Source organism: Cinclus cinclus, chromosome 3 (assembly GCF_963662255.1).
Source record: "Cinclus cinclus chromosome 3, bCinCin1.1, whole genome shotgun sequence".
In the NCBI taxonomy this organism is placed as follows: Eukaryota; Metazoa; Chordata; class Aves; order Passeriformes; family Cinclidae; genus Cinclus; species Cinclus cinclus.
In genome coordinates, this window is record NC_085048.1 from 111034176 (window position 1) to 111054393 (window position 20218).

At 51.8% G+C, this 20218-nt stretch overlaps 1 protein-coding gene across 1 annotated transcript in view; it reads left to right on the forward strand.

Moving 5' to 3' along the window:
- LOC134042025 (serine/threonine-protein kinase pim-1-like) overlaps positions 1 to 18741 on the forward strand; it is a gene marked incomplete at its 3' end in the record, with an annotated part of 31876 nt that extends 13135 nt beyond the window's left edge. The window contains exons 2-6 of the mRNA XM_062489099.1: positions 17081 to 17215; positions 17302 to 17352; positions 17581 to 17950; positions 18172 to 18348; positions 18623 to 18741. Of these exons, the coding sequence (XP_062345083.1) occupies positions 17081 to 17215; positions 17302 to 17352; positions 17581 to 17950; positions 18172 to 18348; positions 18623 to 18741 (852 nt within the window). The remainder of the gene's footprint in view (positions 1 to 17080; positions 17216 to 17301; positions 17353 to 17580; positions 17951 to 18171; positions 18349 to 18622) is intronic.
- Positions 18742 to 20218: the final 1477 nt, after the last annotated feature.

The following is a 20218-nucleotide window of genomic DNA, read 5'->3' on the forward strand; positions in this document are numbered from 1 at the left end:
TGGAAAGTCGCCTGCCCTTCAGACTCTGTTCTGAAGAGCAGCTTCCAGGCAATGTGAATGCAGAAGAATGCTTTTCCACCAAGGTGCAACCTGGAAGAAACCAAATTCAGCACCTTCTGATGAAAAGACCAGAGATCCTTCTCGAGCCACTCCCCTCCAAGGAGCTGGCACTGTAGAGCTGTGCTGAAGCCCTGAGGCAGTGCTTCTGTTGTAGCCCCAGGAGCAAGCAGCATTCCCCAGTGAATCCCGGCTGAGGGGCTCTGGCTGCAGCGCTGTGTGCGCTGCCCCGAGGGCGGCAGCAGGGACCTTCGGGGGCAGCACTCAGCCCCAGGGCACCACCCAAGCTTATCTGCACTTTCTTTTGGGAACTTGCCCAGCCTGCCTCTGAAACAGGAAAACGAAAGCATAGCAACACTGGCTTCTCCTTGTTTCTTAGGGGAAGCATCACTGCAGTTTGATTTTTAAACTGGAAGAAGGTAGATTTAGATTAGATATTAGGTAGAATTTATTTTATAATGAAGGCAATGAAATGCTGCAAGGGTTTTTCCAGAGAAGCTGTTGTTGATTTATCTATGAAGGTGTTCAAGGCCAGTTTACATGGGGCTCTGAGGAACCTGATCCAGATGAAGATGTTCCGTTTCCCAGGGGTTGGACTAGATGGTGGTTAAAGGGGCCTTCCCACCAAAATTGTTGTAGGTTTTCCTGGGTGATTGTATGATCCTTGTCCCATACTAGCGTGCCAGTGTTCTACTTGAAGTTCTTTGGGATAACACAGAGATGTTACCCAGCTCCAGCAAATTTTCTGGCCCTTTCCATAGTGACCCTGTCCAGCACCCTCCACTTACAAGCTCCTCTTTGGTCCCTGCAGGCCTCAGCCAAGCAGCTGTCAATGGCACAGCTTCCAGTGTGCAGAGAAAACACCCTGGTAATGCCTTGAAGAAGAAGGTCTTGAGGAAGCAGGACAAGATGCCCTTACTGCCCACTATGCCCATCATCCAAGAGGAAGGCAGTGTCCCATGCAACTCCTCAGGTAAGTCTGCTCTGTGGCAGCTTTTTCCCATATAGTTATTTCCTTGCAAAAGGAGCACAAAGTGCCTCCTGCCTCAGCCAGCACAACTGGGCTCTTTGGTCAATAGCCTGTCCGGGAATGAGCACCAAATCCACTTTTGAGTTCCTCCAGCTTGGTTGTCTTGCCGTAGTCGGTTCTTAGAGATGCATTGGAAAGTTGAGCTGAATAAAGTAGAGGTAAAGGCCTAAGCTCGGGCTTTTGTCCATCCTGATAATCCAAACTACAGCGCTGGTGCCAGGAGACAGCTGTAAGTGCAGAGAGGAGCTGGGGGCAGTGTGCCAGGGTGTGCTCACTGTGCACCTACGAGTACCACCACCATCAGTTGACCACTCCCCATCGGGGCCCTCTGCCTGTGCTGCTGTCTGGGTCTGCAGCCAGCTTTTCTGCTATCCTAGTAAGGGTTGTCTCTGCATGGCAGTCAGTGCCTTGGTACAGTCGTGCTGCTGCTCCCTGAAGCGATCAATGGCTCCTGGCTGCCACCATCCCATGGCCTGCAATTCCAAGAGGAAACAAGCAGAGCCTCCTGTGTCACTGCAGCCAAACACAGTGGCTGCTGGTAGGAGGTGACAGTCAGGAGGGGCTGCCTGGTGCTCCAAGGTTGCCTGTGCTATCATCCCAACTAGGGTGAGATAAAAAGAAGGGAGCAAGGAATAATAATTGGAATGCTCTTTTCTACTGATGCTACTTCCACGTTGAGAACTGACCAGAATTTAGCCTGGGTTGTTCCGGCTTGGCTTGGTGCTGTGGCAGGGCAGCTGCAGGAATTTCCTCAGGGAGTTGCAGAGTGCCTCAGTCCTCAGGGCTGGGGGAAATGAGGGCGCTGGGACAAGAGAGGCCCCTGGGGGGTTCCCTCTAGGTGTAGCCATTCCCACTGGTCGTCCCTGTCTGGCAGGGAGTGGGAGCTCTGCGGCCTCAGGAACCTGCCGCTGGCTGTGCTACCTGTGGCACTTGGGAGCTGGCACTGTGTGGGCAATGGTCAGGTTTAGCCTGGAGCTGTGCCCAGCTGGGGGGGCTGGGAGAAAGCAAGGAGCCCAAGGAGGCAGACAGCAGGGAGGTGTGTGAGGCAGTGCCAGTTTGCAGCACATGGAAGCCTGGCTGGGAGCTGGGGCTGCAGGCCGCTCCATGGCGGGGTGCCTTGCCTGGGGCTGCAGCGCTCAGGGCTGACCCTCTCCTCACAGTGACCTCGCAGACGGCCACTGGTGCCGAGCGCCGACAGGAGCTGCTCCGTGAGCGTGGGCACAAGGACACAGCCTCTGCTGACCCACAGCAGTCCTTGCTCCAGGCACTCTCCTGGCTGGGCAGCGATGACTGGTAAGAAAGGCCCCGGTCACTCTGTCTCCCTCTTAGCGTTAAGGAAGCTTACAAGTGGATCTTGCCAGTGCCTCTGAGCCCCGACAGCCCAGAGGGCAAAGGACTCTGCTGAAACCACTCCAGAGCAGTGAGAGGATCAAGATTTGAGAGCAGCCTTTGCTTGGCCTCGGTCTGCAGCTGTGCTCCAGCTGCTGCCGCTCTGTGCTGCTCCCTCGCTTTGCCTGCTGCTCCATGGAGCTGCAAAGGAAGTCTTGAGGGAAGAGAGGAAGCTGTGGGATGAGATGATTTGCTGGCTGAAGGCAGCAGCAGGATGGCAGCAGTTTTGAGTGTAGAGATTTGGGTGCCTTGGGGCACTGGCCCAGTGGGACTGAGTAAGATTTCTCTCTGCTCCCAGTGCTGACAGCAATGGCAGGTGACAGGGTCTCCCTGTGACCTCCTGCATGTGAGTCCCAGAAGCAGCTCCAGGGAGTCACTCTTTCTGAGAAATGGACTGATTTGTGCTTTCAAATCCCCAGCCTGTCTTTACTCCTGAAAGGCTCATGGCAGAAGGGAAGGAGAAAGCAATGAAACCCTCTAGGAATCTTGGACTTTTTGAATTCAACTTTTTTCTTCTCACTGCTTCATATGGGCTGGAGGTGTTTTGCCAATACTCAACATGTGTCCCACAATTAGACACAGAGAGAAGGAGGCCCAGAGGTGATAACCCTACGAATGTTAGGTGATGCTGGTTAAGTTTTTGGTGATATTGGTTGCGATATCGGGGTTAGCATAAACTCACTGTTGGATGCTTCATTCACACAGGGGTACGGACTCCATTCACAATGGGATAAGCATGAAAAATCTGCCACCATGCATCTCTTTGTGCAGTCACATTTGCTTTGCAATTCTCTTCTGCTTCCTCTTCCCCCTTTTTGTTTGGTGCCCTTTGAGGTACAAGAGAGCTTCTGCAGGTGTGGGGGGTCCCGGTGACTCTCAGGGGTGCCCATGGGATCGGTCACCAGCCCTGTGCTGCAGCCCTGATGCCTCACACACCTTCCTGTAGCTCAGGGCTGCCTAGAGCAAGTGCTGAGAGACAGAGTTGTATACACCTCTTAAATAACATGTTGCTGTAGTGGGCATTGTTTTTGGTAGGGGATTCTGGGAAAAGGCAGAGTTTCAACTGTTCTTTCCCAGGCGTGGAATCTTATGGGACACCCTGCTGCTCCTTTTCTGGGGAATGTGGAGGTGGAGTGGAGTGAGTGAGAAACAAGCCTGGATTGTAGCATGGAAACTGAGCTCCAGAGTGCCAGTGCAGACTTTTATTGCTGAACTGCCTGCTGGGGATGAAAAAGAAGGAAAATGCCCCAATAACTGCCCAAGGGGATTGTGTCTTAGGGACAGGTATAGGGAGGTGACAAGAAACAGGAGCATGACCCAGTCTCACAGCTTCTAGGAGACCGTGACATAGGGACTCCATAGGCCAGACATTTCAGAAAGGCTGTCTTGTAAAAGAGCCACAAATGAAGACACTGAAACCCCTCTATTTGTCTCTTGGATTTGTGTATGCTTTTGACAGCAACAACATCCTGCAGGAAGGAGCTCCACAATTTCATTAAGTACTCCTTGAAAAGCACCTCCCATTGTTTGACTGAGCTGCCAGCCTGGTAATTTCAGAGGGTGCTGCCTAGTTCTTGGGTGGAGAGAAAAATCCATCTTTTTGGTACTTGCCTTTCAGGGAGATGAAGGAGAAGGGACTGGTCAGCATCAAACTCCTGGCTGGGTCCCATTCAGAAGTCCTGCTTTCAAGGCTTCGTGACATTTGCTTGGCAGTTACCAGTGAGGTGAGAACACTCTTGTGAATTGTGCCCTGTACTTCATACACAGTGTGTAGAGTAGCTATGTGCTTGTTCATCTCCATGTGTGCTCAGAGACTGCCTTCATTTCTCTTTTTAGATCTTGTATTTCTAATGTCTGTCAGCTTTCTATGGGATCTGTGTGTAGATGTAGTTGTATTCACTGGTAGGTCGGGTATCTGACACTCATCTTTGAGTGAGCTGCCATTATCATGAAATGTGCAAATGCAGAAAAAGATACTCTAATTATGTTATTTTCAGAGTCCTAGTCTCTGCCCGAGCTGTCATTCAACACTGCAAATTAGTCTGTAGACCTGAGCGTGTGTTTTCTGTTTCCTGGCTGAGTGCTTCAACTGCTGGTGTTGCTTTTTTAAACAGGAGCACGTGACTCTTTTATCTTTATGACTGACGCCTTTATGGTTTGAAAGCAGCCCTTACTTTAATTTGGTTCTTTGTGTTTCAAAGAAAAGAGCCTAAAGGGAAAGCAGTTGACATTAAAGAAGGCTTAAGTAGATACTTTATGAAATTTCTTATTTTTAGGCCTGTTACATGCAAGTCTGAGGCCAGATACTGGTGCCAGTGGAAGTGTCATGCTGTGCATGTGCTCTTCTGCTCTTATTGTGCTTTTATGTTCCTCTGGACACAGTGGGATGTGTTGTCATTTCCTGAGTCGTCTGTCTAAGGCAACTGGTTTTCTTTCCGAGGTCATTCTTATGTTTCCCCTCATGACTTCCCCAGGTGACCAACCTCCGCTCAAAGGTGTCCTACTCGGCCATTGTCACTCTGGGAGAGCTCTTTGTGACCTTGAAGAAGGACATGGACTCTGAGGTGGATGAGGTGGCTCGGGTCCTTCTGCACATGATGTGTAATTCGCCAGAGTTTGTTGAGAAAGCAGCCAGTCACACCCTGGGGATCATGGTGGAGAATGTAACTCCTGCACGAGCAATGACTGCTCTCCTGGACAGTGGAGTCAAGTAGGTTTCTTGTTTCAGTGATATTCTTCACCTTCTAGAGTACTTCTAGGTGGGGGAAGGGATGAGAGAAAGAATGGGAATGGTGGGAGGGAAGGGTCCTGTATCCTGCATCTTCTGTCAACTCAGTGACTGGATTCTCCAATCCACCTCATTTCTTTCCTCTTCTCCCTTATTTCTGCCCTCCCTCAGCCTATGAGTTCTCAGAATCACAGAACTGTAGAACATGGGAAGTTGGACGAGGCCATGAGGATGATTAAATCCAGTTCCTGGCCTTGCACAGAGCACCCCAAGAGTCACACCATGTGCCTGAGATTGTTGTCCAAATGCTGCTTGAACTCTGTCAGGCTTGGTGCTGTTGACCACTGCCCTGGGGAGCCTGTTCCAGTGTCCCAGGCACCCTGTGGGTGAAAAAGCTTTTCCTGATATGCAACCTAAACCTCTTCTGACTCATCTTCCCGCTGCTTCCTGGAGTCCTCCCAGTCTGTCAGAGTTGCCTAGATGTGGTGAATGGTGGGGAAGTGCAAGTGCCTGCAAAGGCTAAGGATAGAGCCTTGTGCTTCTGTGGGAAGAGGGACAATTGCAATTGCAGCTATGAGTGCTCTTTGATATTTCACTGCACTAAGCACAGAGGCCCTGGGAAAAAACATGCATCCTCATGATGCCATTAACTGGAGAAATAAGGAGGGTACTTGCTGGGGTATGGAGCACCTAGGGGAGAATGTGCTGGCTGTGACACAGCCTGCACAGCAGGTGCAGCTCCTGCCAAAAGGAGTCCTGAATGACTGTCCTGGCCATAGAGCTCTACTTTCTAATCAAACTGGTGTTTCATGTTAGCCTTGAGATGATGAATCACTGCACATACACCTTCACAGGCCCACTACTATGGAATAGCTGATGCAAATGCTGCCTTAAGTGTTTGTGCTGAGCCTGATAATTATCAAAAGACACTCTCTAGAACTGGACAATCTGGGTAAATTGATTGCCACACTTTCCCCATCTTTGCAATAGGATAAAACATTCAGATGTACCCCTTGCCAATCCTCACAAAAGAAACAGGCTGCATTGCTGCATATTCTGCAACTTCACGGCCCACAGTGTGTTTTCTCTGCATCTGTATTTTTCCAAAGCTCTGCAGATTTGGGGATAAATGGCTGGAATGAGCCTCAGTCCTGCTGCAGCTCTGTGTAATGGGTGCCCTCTGATAGGTTAGCATGAATGGTCTTTCATTTCTAAAGAATTCATATGTAATCTATTTTTTTATCTTTCTCAGTGGAAATTGTGGCAAAGACACTGAATATCAGGTAGTGCAGGGAGACTGAATTCCTTCGTCTTCCTTGCAGACAGTCCTTGTGTCCAATGCTAATTTGAGTTTCTCTGAGGACAGAAGCTTCTACAGATGTCTGAAGCTGCAGGGAGAAGCCAGGCCTCCTTCCCGCAGCAGTGGCAGGGAGCACGCTCTGGCCAAGGCCTGTGCTGCTGTTGCTCCTTCTCCCTGTGCATCAGTGTTTGCTCTCCTCTTGCCAGGAGCCGCCACGCCCAGGTGCGGAAGTGTGCGGCGCAACTGCTGCTGTCCTTGATGGAGAAAATTGGAGTCACGAAGCTCGCAGGCACACCCAGGGCTGAGAGGCTGGCGCACGCGGCAGGGACGCTTGCTCAGGACTGCCACAAGGACACAAGGTAACCATCTTCATTTCACCTCCTCACGCAGGAAAACTGTCTTGTGTCTGTCTAGAAAGGTAAAACCACAAAAGAGTGGAAACGAAAGGCAATATTAAGTTACCTCACGGTGTGGATAAGGGCCATAGAGGCATGGAATACCCGGAGTTGTATGGGATCCATTGGGGCCATGGAGTCCAGCTGCCAGCCATGTGCAGGACATGCCAAGAGTCACTCCATGTGCCCAAGGGCATCATCCAAACGTTTCTTGAGCTCTGTCAGCCTTGGTGCTGTGACCACTGCTCTGGATTACCTGGGGAAATGACTGTAGTGGGTAAGCTGAGGTTGTCCAGCAAGAAGGAGCATTGCCAACTTCCTGTGACTTGAAGGATTCTTTCCTGAGATCAAAAGAGCTCAGATTTGGCAGTCAAACAGTTTTGTTTGATCTTAGGTGCACAACACAGAGCCAAAATGTTGCCTCATGTTCATCACTGAAAGACCCAAAGCAGATCTTTCTTGTTAACTTAAAACTTTTCTAGAAGTATTTCAGGGCTAATGTATTCAGTCTGTCTAAACCTCTTCTGCAGCTTTCTAGAATGCTGTTGTCTGTGGCTCAATGACCTCTAAATTTCAGCCTCTTCGGTTAACAGGTTTCCTTTGTTTGTTCGATTTCCTTCCTTCCTTTCTTCCTTCCTGGAATCCTTCCTTCCTGGAATCCTTCCTTCCTTCCTGGAATCCTTCCTTCCTGGAATCCTTCCTCCCTTCCTCCCTTCCTCCCTTCCTCCCTTCCTCCTTCCTTCCTTCCCTCCTTCCTTCCTTCCATAGGAATTATGGACAGGAGATGGTGAAGATGTTGATAAATCATCCAAAATGTAAAATGCTTTTGGAGCGATCCGTTCCTGCCTGTGACCTGGAAGATATTCTGAGAAGAATAAAGAAGAAAGTAAGTGCTTGGCAGGAGAAATGTCTCCTTTGTGCAAGTATAGCCACAGCTAATAGGACATCAAACATACCTAAACTGTCTTTATCTCATTCCCCTTCTGCTCAATCATTTTGCTCCTGGGAATGAGCTGTTAATCCCCAGCCTGTTCATCTGCAGACCACAAAGGAACTGATATTCTTAGGGGAAAAGTGGGGCTTTGAATATTTTGACTATTGGTCACAAAGAGGAAAGGGGAAGAGGAGAAAGTGGGTTTACATTTAAGCATAACTCCCCACCCTGCTGTCCCTGCTCTGCTCCCAGTAAAGCAATGAAGTGAGAAAAGTGCTTCTGAGGAGAACAGAGTCTTTGCAAAAGACACTGGAAGCAGTAGTGCCAAGAGAATTTCCAAAACTGCAGCAGATGTCCCAGTCAATCCTAATTGCTACAATTACCGTCTGTCTTTTGGGAATACTGCCCTGCTGTCAAGCCCTGTGGAGCTGGAAGAAGCTTGGTGAATCCAGCAGCATCCAGAGGAAAATCATTTGTCTTGGGGGGACTTTCATTGTTTTTATCTACGTTATAGAAGGGAGCGTGCCCTTTGTGCACAAACAGGGAGAGCGAGTGTTGAACCAAATCACCTTCCAACAAAATTGGCCCACCCCAAAGAGTCCTAATTTTTCTGCTTTTTCCTATAAGAACTCTTGGTGCCTACCAGTTTCCATTATTCCCATTTATGCTCGAGACTCATGAACTGGGGAGTTTAAACTGCTGCTCACTATGGCAGCACCCATAACCTGCCTTGGGCTATTGCAAACAAAGAGTTGGCATCACTGAATCTCTGGTCTGTTTCCTTCTGTAGGTTTGCAAATATTTCCCTAAGACTTGGTAGCAGTGATCCTGGTTCTAACTTGTGTTTTTAAGCAGACAGTTTCCTATTCTATATTCGAAATGTTGGTGGGGTTTCTCTGTGTCCTTGTAGGGGATGGAAGAGCAGAAGGGTGAACGCCCATGTGTCAAGAGCCCTGTGAAGATGAGGAGCCATGTCTCAAAGAAGCCCCAGGCCACATTTCCTTCTAGTCAACGGTACTGAGCACTTTTGTTAGATGTGACAAAGCACACAACAAGCTTGACATTTCTCTTCCTCAGGAAGATCATTCTGGAGAGATGGCCTGTGCCACTGATTTTTTCCTTAACCTACAAATTTTCTTTGATAAAAATGCCTATATCTGCATTAATAATATTTGTAGATTGTCTCCCGTAATGATTGTCTTGAAGTCCATGCTGTTTTCAGAGCCTCATGATTCTCTAGCTTGAAATCACAGCATGAGTAAAGCACCTCTGGATGTTTTGCTCACAATTATCTGCAGGTATTATCACCAACAAGCCATCATTTGCTTTTATTTTCCAGGGTGAAGTCGACCTCGGATGGACGCCTCCTACACCATCCAAAAGTCCAGGTCACGTTGCCTCCAGCTGTGGATGAAATGGAGATGCTCCAGAAGCTTGATGATCTCCTGGAAGCCAAGGGGTTTGAGACACGGATGGAAGGAGTGGCACTCCTCCTAGACCTGTGCAAAAACAGCCCCAAGCTCATCAGCACAAACATTGTCCAAGTATGTAGGGTATCTTCACTGTTCCTTCCCTTCAGCTCCTCTCCCAAGCCTGTAGCAATGAAGTTAATTCAGTCTGTCTTGGCACTACATCCTGCCTTGTTGGGACAGGCTGGTCCCTCTTACCCAGACAAATTTAATTCAGGTCCAGCATGCAGGACAAGTTCTTTCAGTCCAGCTGTATTTGTCTGGCAGGTGCCTATTGATGTTGTTCATCACATGATGACAGAATTTTCCACTGCCCTAACCTTTGCTGTCTCCTACTCCCAGCTGGGTTCAATGAAAGGAATCCAGCCACTGAAAGCATGGCAATTCTTCTCTTGATGAAAAATGGCTTTGGATGTGGAAGAGAAGTATCAGGCTGGGTTGGTATAACCCAAATGTTTTTACAGACATACTTCTCCAAACTCCATCCTGTCTTGCACAAACACAACTGTGGCTACTCGTTTCCATTCTTGTCTCTATTGCACTTGGTAAAGATGGTGTGTAACCTTCTCGGGTATTGAATGCTCATTTCTACATCCCCTCTCCAAACAAGGACATTTTAATCCACCTTTCCTGCTGCTTGTTCTCTTCACAGATTTTTGATCATTTTGTCCTGAGAATATCTGACACGCACAAGAGAGTGAAGCAGATGGCGCTGGACGTGCTGGCAGAAATGATAGCCATCCTGGAAGATGCCTTGAACCCCGTGATTGTCCGTTTAGTGGAAGGAATACTAAAGAGCCTGAACTCAAAGGATACCGGGGTTCATGCTGCAGCTGTGAAAGCGCTGGAAAAATCCGTTTCTCATTTTGGTAAGGCTGACATGGACTCTCCTCAACTGTGTCTCTGCCTCTCTGACACAAGAGAACACTGAGTGCCATGAGAGCTCTTGTTGCCCGTGGAACACTCCAGCTGACATCCACCAGAAGCTGTGGGGGTGCAGTCCTTAGGCACCAGTCCCCCAAGAGGCTTGAATGTGCATCAGCATTTCCCACAAGTGCCAGGAGCCCTTGGCTCTGTGCTGCTTGTCTGGAGAGGAGGTCCTGGACTACAGCTTTGCTACAATTCAGAGGCAAAGGGGATTTTGGAGTTTGCTTGGACCCCATTAGATTTCCCAAATGAACAGCTTTGCTGTTGCCATGAAGGGACACTGGCCCATCATGGCTTCTGCAGAGCAGCCCCCTGGAAGGCTCCACATTATAGGCAGTAGCTGCCTCCGTTCCACCTTTCCCATTTGTCTTCTTTTTTCAAATGGGACACTTATGATTCACCAAGTGCATTTCCTTAAAACAAGCAGATAGAAATACAGCTGTCAGTGATGTCTTGTTCCACATGTTGTTTTCATGGAGCAGGATGGCTGTGGCAATTACCTACACAGGCAAGGACTGCTCTAAATTCCTTTGTCACAGAGATTTATGTCAGCACTGAAAATGCTGCTCGGGAGAAATATGCCTGACAAATGGAGTGTTGAAGAGGCAGATCTTCAAGGGGAGTTTCCACTTTCTCCACCTCAGCTGCTCTGTGAACTCCTGAACTGCCTGACTCTGTGCCTTTGTGTATCCCAAGTCTGGGCTTCTTCCTGTTTGCTCTGGAGTTCAAAACCTTTTCACTGCTTACGTGTGATTGAACTCTTGAGGTCCTTGATCTGAAATGTTTAACGTAGCTCCAGGTCCAGCAGACAACTTTGCATTGACAAATGTGAATGGAGAGGTTTTCTTTGGGAATTTGAACCCCCCTCAAGTAGGCTGGAAGGAAAGATATACATCAGCAGAAAATTACTTGATTTTATAAATTGGGGCTGCCCCTGCCCTTCCCCTCCCCACTCTCCTTTCTCCTAGGACCTCAGAAGAGTGAGCAGAAACGTGTGTTTCTCTTGTAGATAAAGTAGCACTGATGAAAGAGTTCAGCCACCAATGGAGTCAGCTGAGTGGCCAAGCTCTGCTGGATGTGACAGAGCGTATCACAGGTATGGCCTCTGCTAAGCCAAGAGGTCTCCCCAGGGAGCATTTCCAGGGCATTCCTGGCAATAGACAGTAGAGTAGCTGCTCCAAATCAGGAGGTGCTGAGCTTGTCCCTCCTGCCCAATGCCCATGGCAGCTGTGTTTGGCAGGTTTTCCCTGGCTGCTGCAGAGGTGTGCAGTACCTGGCACGGGGGTGGCGCTCGGCCTTGGGGCCGAGCTCTCACTGGGGCATCTCAGAGCCCACCTCCAGGAAAGGGAGGGGTTAAAAATACCCGAGCTGGCTCTTCTCTTGGGAGCTCAGGGTCATCTCTGGTCCTTTAGGGAAAATATAGCAAGTGCTGTTTCAGGCAATCCGTTTCTTTTGTCCTCACAGAATTCTCATTTTGCTCTTGAAAAGTTTTGAGACTGAACCCTGCAGTGCCTGGGGGTCACAGCTTAGGTCAAAACTCAGCACCCAGATTAGGGGCACGGATTTGGTGCAAGGCAGCCTTTGGGGCCAGAGGGGCAGAAGCAGAGTGCTGAGGCTCCCTGCCTGTGCTGTCAAAGTGGCATTGGACTGAGCATTTCAGGGTGTGCAAACAGTGTCTTCCTGTGTCAGTGCTGTCCAAAATGCTACAAATGCAGCTGATAATTGATTCCTCAGAGGAGCTTGCTATGTCAGCAACAGCCCAGGAATGGAAAAGTGATAATCTCTATATATAGTGGACAAGATGATTTACAGCCTTGCTTTAACGGGGTCTAAATGCACTGCTAAGTGTGCCAGCATCTTTAAATGCAAGGTTTCATAGATGTTGTGTCTTCTTCAGCAATCTCAAATGCTCAGTGTTCGGTGATTGAGAATGTCAAAAGCGCTTGAAAGGGCATTGGAATAAAGTAGATGTCTAGGAAGAGGGAATTTAGTTTTGGAGATATTTTGATCTCTTCTTCAAATAAAGGAAATAAACATAAATTAGGACTCTTTTAGGAAGAGCAGATGTTCTCTCTGAGATTTAGTGGGAACAAACAATGTTTTCTCAAGTTCCATTGTGACCAATGTCTTGAATTGGATTTTAACTGAAATTAACATCCATTTTGAAATGGATGCCATAACCCTTTTCCTGCTTGGCAGAATTGGTTTTGGGCACTTTCAGGAACTGTTTAAATATTGATGATTGCTGGTGGATTACGAGCATAGAGAAAATGAAGTCTCTTCCACCACAGAATAAGAAGTGGTTACTGCATAACATTTTGCCTGATCAGAAAATATGAATGGTGTCCAGAGCATTTCAGGTTTTGATGTCTCAGCCACATCTGCCATGCAAGGAGCCTGTTGGTTGTCAATGTTTTGTCTGTGTTTGACAAAGTTCAGTCCAGAAATTGAGCAGGGAGAAGGCTTCAGAGAGAAAGGGAGAAGACACTCGTGTTGTGGTTAAATTTCATTCATCTGTGTTGCATTTTTCTCTCTACATTCTACTATTGCAGTGCACATTGCAAGAAAAATGCCATTAACATTGGGAGGGGGAATGACATTAAAATGTGCAGATGCACAAATGCCACAGCAATGAGGTCTGGGTAATTACCTAAGACACCCTGAGGTTTGAAGCAGCTGTTTGTTGGAAGGCACAAAAGCATTGTGCCAAAGACAGCAGCTAGTCACTGATGTTTCTAAATCCAGCTGTCAAGCAGCACCCATGTCTGGTGGGCTGGAGTTTGGAAGTGTGGTCTAATAGTGCCCTTTGCTGTGTGCCACTGAACAAAGGGAAGAGCCAGATTGGATTCTGGCACTTTGACATCAAGGGTCACAAAGATGGAATTGTCCTTTTTCTTAGAAACCTTTCAATTGAATCTCCATGGTGCATTTCCAAATCTTCAGTGTGGGTTTAGACAACTTCCTAATGGAAATGAAAGGGAAGTTGACATTTTAGTCATTCTTGATGTTGAAACAGGTTGTGAAATGATCCAGTAAAGGTACAAGTTCTGCCACAGGTGCAAGTATTTGTTTGGAGACAGTACTCCTGAGGTGTTGGTGGTTCTATTTTGGGGAGGATCAGCTGCTTTGGCCATTTCTGGATCGTGGGGCTCTGTGTGCTATTTCACTGCTCTTAGCCAGAGAGGCTTCCAAGAAGCAAATCTCGAGGTGGATCCTTGTTTGCATTAAGGTTGTTGTTTCAGAAGCTTGTGTCTCTGTCCCGGCAGTGCTTGTGGAAGGGGTTTATGCCAGGAGCCCTGAAGTGGTCCAGCGCTACGCCCTGCCCGTGCTCTGGTCCTTCCTGGAGAACAAGGCGCTGCCTGTCCGCAGCGCCAATGTGCGCACGGTGGTCACCAGGCTCGCCTCTGCCCTCTACGAGGTGATGGGCACCAAGCTGAAGAAGCGTGCTGCCAGCCAGCCCCCACATGTCCAGGAAAACCTCTCCAACATCCTGGGCTGGTGAAGGCTTGATGTTCTCCAGCAAGTTGACCAAGTGCTGAGATGGACACCTGCGCTTCTGACCTTTTAGCTGGGCCAGAAATGACAAAATACTCAGGAAGGGTGTGCATCTGCCCCTGCTCTCTCCACTGCCCTTCCTAGTCATGGCATGCTCAGGGGCCTGAAGACACTCTGGATTGAGGACAAAGTGAAGGACTAGCATGGCTCAGCCTCCCACAGAGGTAAGGTGGGAGCTGGGCCGCTCTCTGGCGGGAGGAAGGGTCTTGTGCCAGCCTGGAGAGCCTGTGCACATTGGCAGGGAGCAGTTGTGCCCTGCAGGTGCCCCCTGCCATGAGCTGTGCTGCTGCCAGTGCCCCGTGGAGCTGTAGGGCTGCTGAGCTGTGGGGCAGGGAGAGGAGCAGGAGGCTGCATGTGCAGCTGAGCCATTGCTGGGAAGCACAGGGCTCTGGGCTCCCTGCTGTCCCAGGGCAGCCCAGAGGCCAGGGAGTTCCCCTGGGAGCTCTGTGGAAGTGGCTCAGGGTGTGCCCCTGGCCTGCCTCCAGAGGGTGATGGTAGGAGAATGTTTCCCTGTGCAGCTATTTATGAATTTCCAAGAAATGTGTTCTATGAAATATGGAGCTTCAGATGCTTTAGGTTTGCATTGCAGCCTCTGTTACATTTTGTGTCTCCATTTTGCAGACCTGCCTGGCTCCTGTGTTTCCACCAAGTTTTCTCTGGACATTCATTTGTGCATTTACCCACAAAGTCCTTTCCTGCTGTCCAGAAGAGCTCTTTCCTCCAAGCCCAGGAAGAAGCTGCTGCCTATCCAAAGAGCGTTTGAAGACATGGATTTATGCATTAGCCTGTATAGTTCCAGATGTACATATGTTCTGATAGTTATCTGTAGGTTTCAATAAATATATTTTGATTGTATCTTAATAATTTTGTTGTTATATTTTTTATTGTGTATATTTTTGGTGGTATGTTTTGTTTTTTTATATTTTATAGTTTTATATTTTTTCCCACTGACATGCTAGGGGTGGCCAGGTCCTTGAGACCTTGAGATGGGGAAGGGAGAGCTTCCCTGATTTTGTGAGTTTCTCTGGGAGGGTGGGGCCAGTGGGGGGAAGGAGGCCAAGGCCACGAGATTCGAAGCAGGTAAAGGAGGGTGGGGGGGCAGTTACTGGTACTCACCCCTTTTTGGCTCTGGAAGGAGGAAGGCAGCTGGAAAACCTCACCGCGCCATCCCAGTGCCAGGAGCTGCCTCTTCTGGTGTTGGACCTCACACCCCTGCCAGGATGCTGTCCTGCTTCAGTTTGCTATCTCCAAGCATCCTGTTGGAGCACCGGGACCGACACTGCTCCAAGGATTCGTGAGCAGAGTCTCTCCTCCACCCTTCCCATCTGGGACACAGCTGCCATCACCCCCAGCTCTCCTGCAGCTGTGCAGGGATCCACACACCTGCCCTGTCCACTGGGAACCTGCCAGAGCTCACTGCCAATGGCGATGGTAACTGCACCAGGGGGGAAAAGAGCACACAACCAAAGGAACTGTGACTGGGTTCCTGTTAATTTCATAGTTATTGTTGTTTAGATTGGCCTTGTTGTATATTTAGTAGAGAACTGTTCTTCCTGTCCCCCTATCTTTCCCTGAGAACCTCTTGATTTCAAAATTATACTGACTCAGTGGGAAGGATTTTACTTTCTCCATTTCAAGGGAAGGTCCTGCTTTCTCCCTAGCACACACCTGTCCATTCAAACTAGGATACGGAGCATGAGGTGCAGGGCTGATGTGTGAAAGCAGGAGGATCTCCTCCAAAGTAACTTGTTTAATTGTCCATTTTATTACTTCTCTATTTACTCCACACTACTAAGGCAAGGCAAGCTTTGCTTGCAGGCAAAACAGGCATGGGATACACTAGGGTCCCTTGCAGGATCAGCAGGGCTGGCAGTGACAAAGCAGGCAATCTGCTCCATGGTGAGCCACTACACAGCCGCATCCCAATGTGGGTTTAAGTAGCATGGTATTATGGAGAACTCCTTTTCTGCATCAGATACCAAAAGAATGTCCACAGCTTCTGGTGGCAGTCAGCTGGAGCATTCCACAGGCAACACGAGCTCTCAAGGCACTCAGTGTTCTCTAGTGTCAGAGGCAGAGACACAGTTGAGGAGAGTCCATGTCAGGGGTCAGCCTTCCCAAACTGAGCAATGGATGCTTCTGCCACTAACACTGACAGGAAATAAACAAACAAAATTTCTGTGCACACCAGGGCTACGTGTGGATTAAATTATTTCTGTTTCACATCCCGGCCAGAACAACATCGTGGTCAGAATATCATTGTTCCTAGATTCTCTAACACTAAAAATATTGCTGGAGAGTTTTTGTCATTCCCATAGATTTGGTGACATCCAGACACACTTAACAATCCATTTGGGTCCAAGTTCCATATTGCAGACGATGTCTTTGGGCAGCCTGCAAGTGTCTCAGCAGAGAATGAAAAGGGATGACAATACTGACACGATTTCTCTTTGCTACTTGAAATTTAAAAGCTCCGCTCCAGCCCACACTGGCAAAATTGTCAGAAGAGGCAATTCTTCCCCACAAAATGCTTCATCTCACTCAAACAAGAAAGCCACAAGCCAACAGTCTTCTTTACGCCTCCACTGCTTTATTTGGCTATTTCTCTAATAGGAATTAGCTTCATTTATTCTTACTTTGTTTCCTGTGTTCCACGGGGCGCGCGGCGGCTCCTCCGTTGGGTTCGCGGAGGCAACGGCAGAACGGCCGCGCGCTCCGGCGGCTCCGCAGCAGCAGCAGCAGCAGCAGCAGCAGCAGCAGCAGCAGCGCCTCTCTCGATCGGTTTTTCGATCGGTTTTCCGCTCGAGTTCCCGCTCGCCCTCCGTGCCCTTCTCCCTCTCAGACTCCCTGTGATCCCGTTCAGTCCCCTCCTTGTTGCGCCTCTCCCAGCCCGGCTCATGCCGCGCCCCGCAAGGCGGCCGTGGGCGAGCCGGCCCCCTGCCCGCCCCTGTCGGGCACGCCGCGGTGCCGCCTCCGCGGGGCTCAGTCCGTACCGCCTGTGGCACCTTTTGAAGAGCCTGTGGACGAGCTCCTCGCTGCACTGGTGGCGGTGGTGGAGCAGCACCGTCTCTTGGCTCCGCCTGGCGCGGGCCCCGGCGCTGGCCCGGCCCCGACCGAGGCCCCTCCCGCGGTTCCGCCCACAGCTGGCCCGCAGCCGCCCGGCTCCCGCCCCGCCGCCGGCGCATTCACCCGAGCGAGCCTCGCCGCCCGGCAGTTCGGCCGCCGGCCCCGAGGCGCCGGAGCCCGGGGCGGCTCGGGAAGCAGCGGCGGCCGGGGCGGGCGGGTGCCCCAGGCAGAATGCCGAGAGCGCGGTGCCGTCCGCACGGGCGGAGAAGCCTCCCCTGGAGCAGCTGTACCGGGAGGGCCCGCTGCTGGGGAGCGGCGGCTTCGGCAGCGTTTACGCCGGGACCCGGCTCGCCGACGGCGTTCCGGTAAGAGACGGGGCCGGCTCGGAGCGGGGAGGGGGGCGGCGAGCGGCGGGCGGCGAGCTGAGCCCTCCGCTCGCCTTGGCTTGCAGGTGGCCATCAAGCGAGTGTCCCGGGACCGCGTCTTGGAGTGGGCGCGGCTGGTGAGTGAGCGGGGCCAGCGGGAGCAGGCGGCGGGGCGTGGCGGGCGGGGTAAGGCCAGGCCCGGCCGGGTGGGAGCCGGGACGCTGCGATGGGAGCGAGCGTGGAGCGAGCGGGGGCCGCGCAGCGTCCCGGGCCATGGGCAATGGGAGCTGCGGTGGCGCCGGGCGGGGGGTGGCGAAGGCGAGCGCAGCATCGGCGCCGCTGACGGCATGGCGGCTCCCCCGCAGCACGACGGCGCCCTTGTGCCCCTGGAGCTGGTGCTGCTCTGGATGGCGTCGTGGCCCGGCTTCCGCGGCATCGTGCGGCTCCTGGACTGGTTCGAGCTGCCCGACGGCTTCGCGCTGGTCATGGAGCGTCCGGAGCGCTGTCAGGACCTCTGGCACCTGCTGCACGCGGGGGGGTTCCTGCCAGAGCCCGTGGCGCGGGCGCTGTTCCGGCAGGTGCTGGGGGCCGTGCGGCACTGCACCAGCCGCGGCGTCCTGCACCGCGACATCAAGGCCGAGAACGTGCTCATTGACCTGGCCACCGGCGAGGCGAAGCTCATCGACTTTGGCTGCGGCACGATCCTGCAGGACACCTTCTACACCCAGATGGCCGGTGAGCCCAAAGCCGGGGCCCAGCCGGGCAGTGGAGCTTCTCCCCTGTGCTTCCACAGGTGGAACACACAGGGAGGGAGGGAGGGAGTGAGGGGGAATGCTGCTTCAGCCGGCTGCAGCCAAGTTGCATTTTGGCAGGAGCTGGGGCTGGCTTTTGAGGAGCTGGCTGGGAGGGAGGGAGCAATCAGCATTGGCCTGATGAGCTGTGCCCGTGTGCCATAGGAACGCGGGAGTACTACCCACCGGAGTGGATCCTCTTTGGCCGCTACCATGGCCAGCCAGCCACCATCTGGTCCCTGGGCATCCTGCTCTATCAGCTGGTGTGCAGGCACCTTCCTTTCAAAAGCAGAGAGGACATCGTCCGGGGACAGCTCTTCTTCCCGCCCCGGGTGTCTCAAGGTGGGGATGAGCCTTCAAGGCACAGGAGCAAGAACGGCTTTGGGAGAGGGCAGGTGGCACATAAGTGTCCTGCTGTTGCAGCTGGGGAGGAGGTTCATCTCCTGGGCTGAGCTGGAGGAGGCGGCACGTGTGCTTCTGCTGCTCTCTTCCAGAAGAGAGGATGGATGGGAAGCTGTGCGAACAGCTCTGAGCACTCTTAGTGTGCTGTGGGCACTGTGAAATCTGGGAGAGCATGGACAGGAGCTGACCAGCAGTTTCTGGTTTCTCTCTGCAGAGTGCCAGCACCTGATCAGGTGGTGCTTATCCATGGACCCTGCAGACAGGCCATCCTTGGATGACCTTTTAGAACATTCTTGGGTGCAGAAGCCCCACCTGGCCCAGGAGACAGCAGAGATCCATCCCTCTGCACAGTAGGATCCAGGATGCCCGCAAGCAGCAGCTGCTCGTGTCTCGTGGCTCTCAAAGAATTGCCCAGAGCATTTCCCAGTGGCCCTGGCATGGAGCAGAGAGCACAGCCAAGGAGGTGCTTCCTCAGGTCCCCGGCGATTTGTGGAGGGAGCGGCTCAGGGCTCCCCATCCTATTGGAGAAATTGTGGCACAGTGCAGTGAAGTTGCCACAGAGTGGAAAAGGGGAAACATCCCCCTGCAGCTCAATGGCCTCGTGATGTCCCCGCGAGCCAAGGCACATCTGGCGTGTTCTTCTGGAGATCAGCGCAGAGCTGGAGAACGCCGTTCTCGAGCTGGCCACTGGCAGGGCAAAGCTGATGGGCTTTGGTTGCAGCCCCTTCCTAGAGGACACGCTCTGCACCCCGACGAAATCAAGATGAGTCCCCAGGCGGTGCAGGGGTGGGGGGATGCTCGTGCCTCCAGGCATGGCAGGGCTCAGCCTGGCCACGTGCCGGAGGTTCCCCTTGGGGTGGCAGTGGACAATATTAATCTTTCTGCCAACTGCTCAGCTGCTTTTTGGTGGGGCAGGGGATGGATGTTGTGGAAGGGGAGCCGGCTCCTGGCCTCGCTCACAGCTTCTTCCTGCCAGCATGGCACAGGCTGGGGTGGGGGCATCCGGCCTGACATAAGCGTCCATCCGTGTGGATGGGGAGCAGCAGAGGGGGACGGGTTCTTTAGCCATGGCCCAGCTGCTCTGCTTTGCAGGCCCTTGAGGAAGGGGTGGGCATACAGGTGGGAAAGGTAGGGTTTTTCCCCACCACTGGAGAGATTTTAGTATCATAAAGAGCGGTCAGACCTTCCCCAGTCCCGTGAAACGGTGACAACCTTTGGTGCTTTTTCTTGTTTCCAGGTCTTGTTTTGAAATGACTTTCATGCAATTGTTCTTTGTTTTTTCCAGAAAGATTGCAGCTTGTGTCCAGACCAGATGGAGCAGCACCAGCACCGTCCTTGGAGTGCGTCCCATGCTGGTGCTCCCCGGGGAGGGTCCACGGTGTGCAAGGACGTCCCTGCAAGAAGGATGAGGACCTTGTGTGTGATCGGCTCCTCTCCTGGCAGCCGGTCTCCAGAGGTGGGTACCCGGTTCCACAGCTCGGGTGGCAGAAGGGCTTAGGGCAAACGGCAGCAGGCACACGAGAATGTCGCTCTTGCAGCTGCTGAGGAGGTTGTTGTGCCATGCTTGAGCAGAAGAGGTGGAGCGTGTCCTGCCACGCTGCTCTCCTCTAACAAGGAGGGAATGGGCTGGGAGGTTTGGGCTCTAAGCACAGCCAGCAGCCTGGCCTGAGCACAGGCCGTGGTGGGACAGGGGGGACAGGAGCCTGCTGCCACTGACCGTGGCTTTCTGGTTTCTGTCCCCAGGCTACCAGCAGCTCATGCCATGGAAACGGCACCGCTCGACCTGCCAGTCTGGGAGGGCTGGACGGCA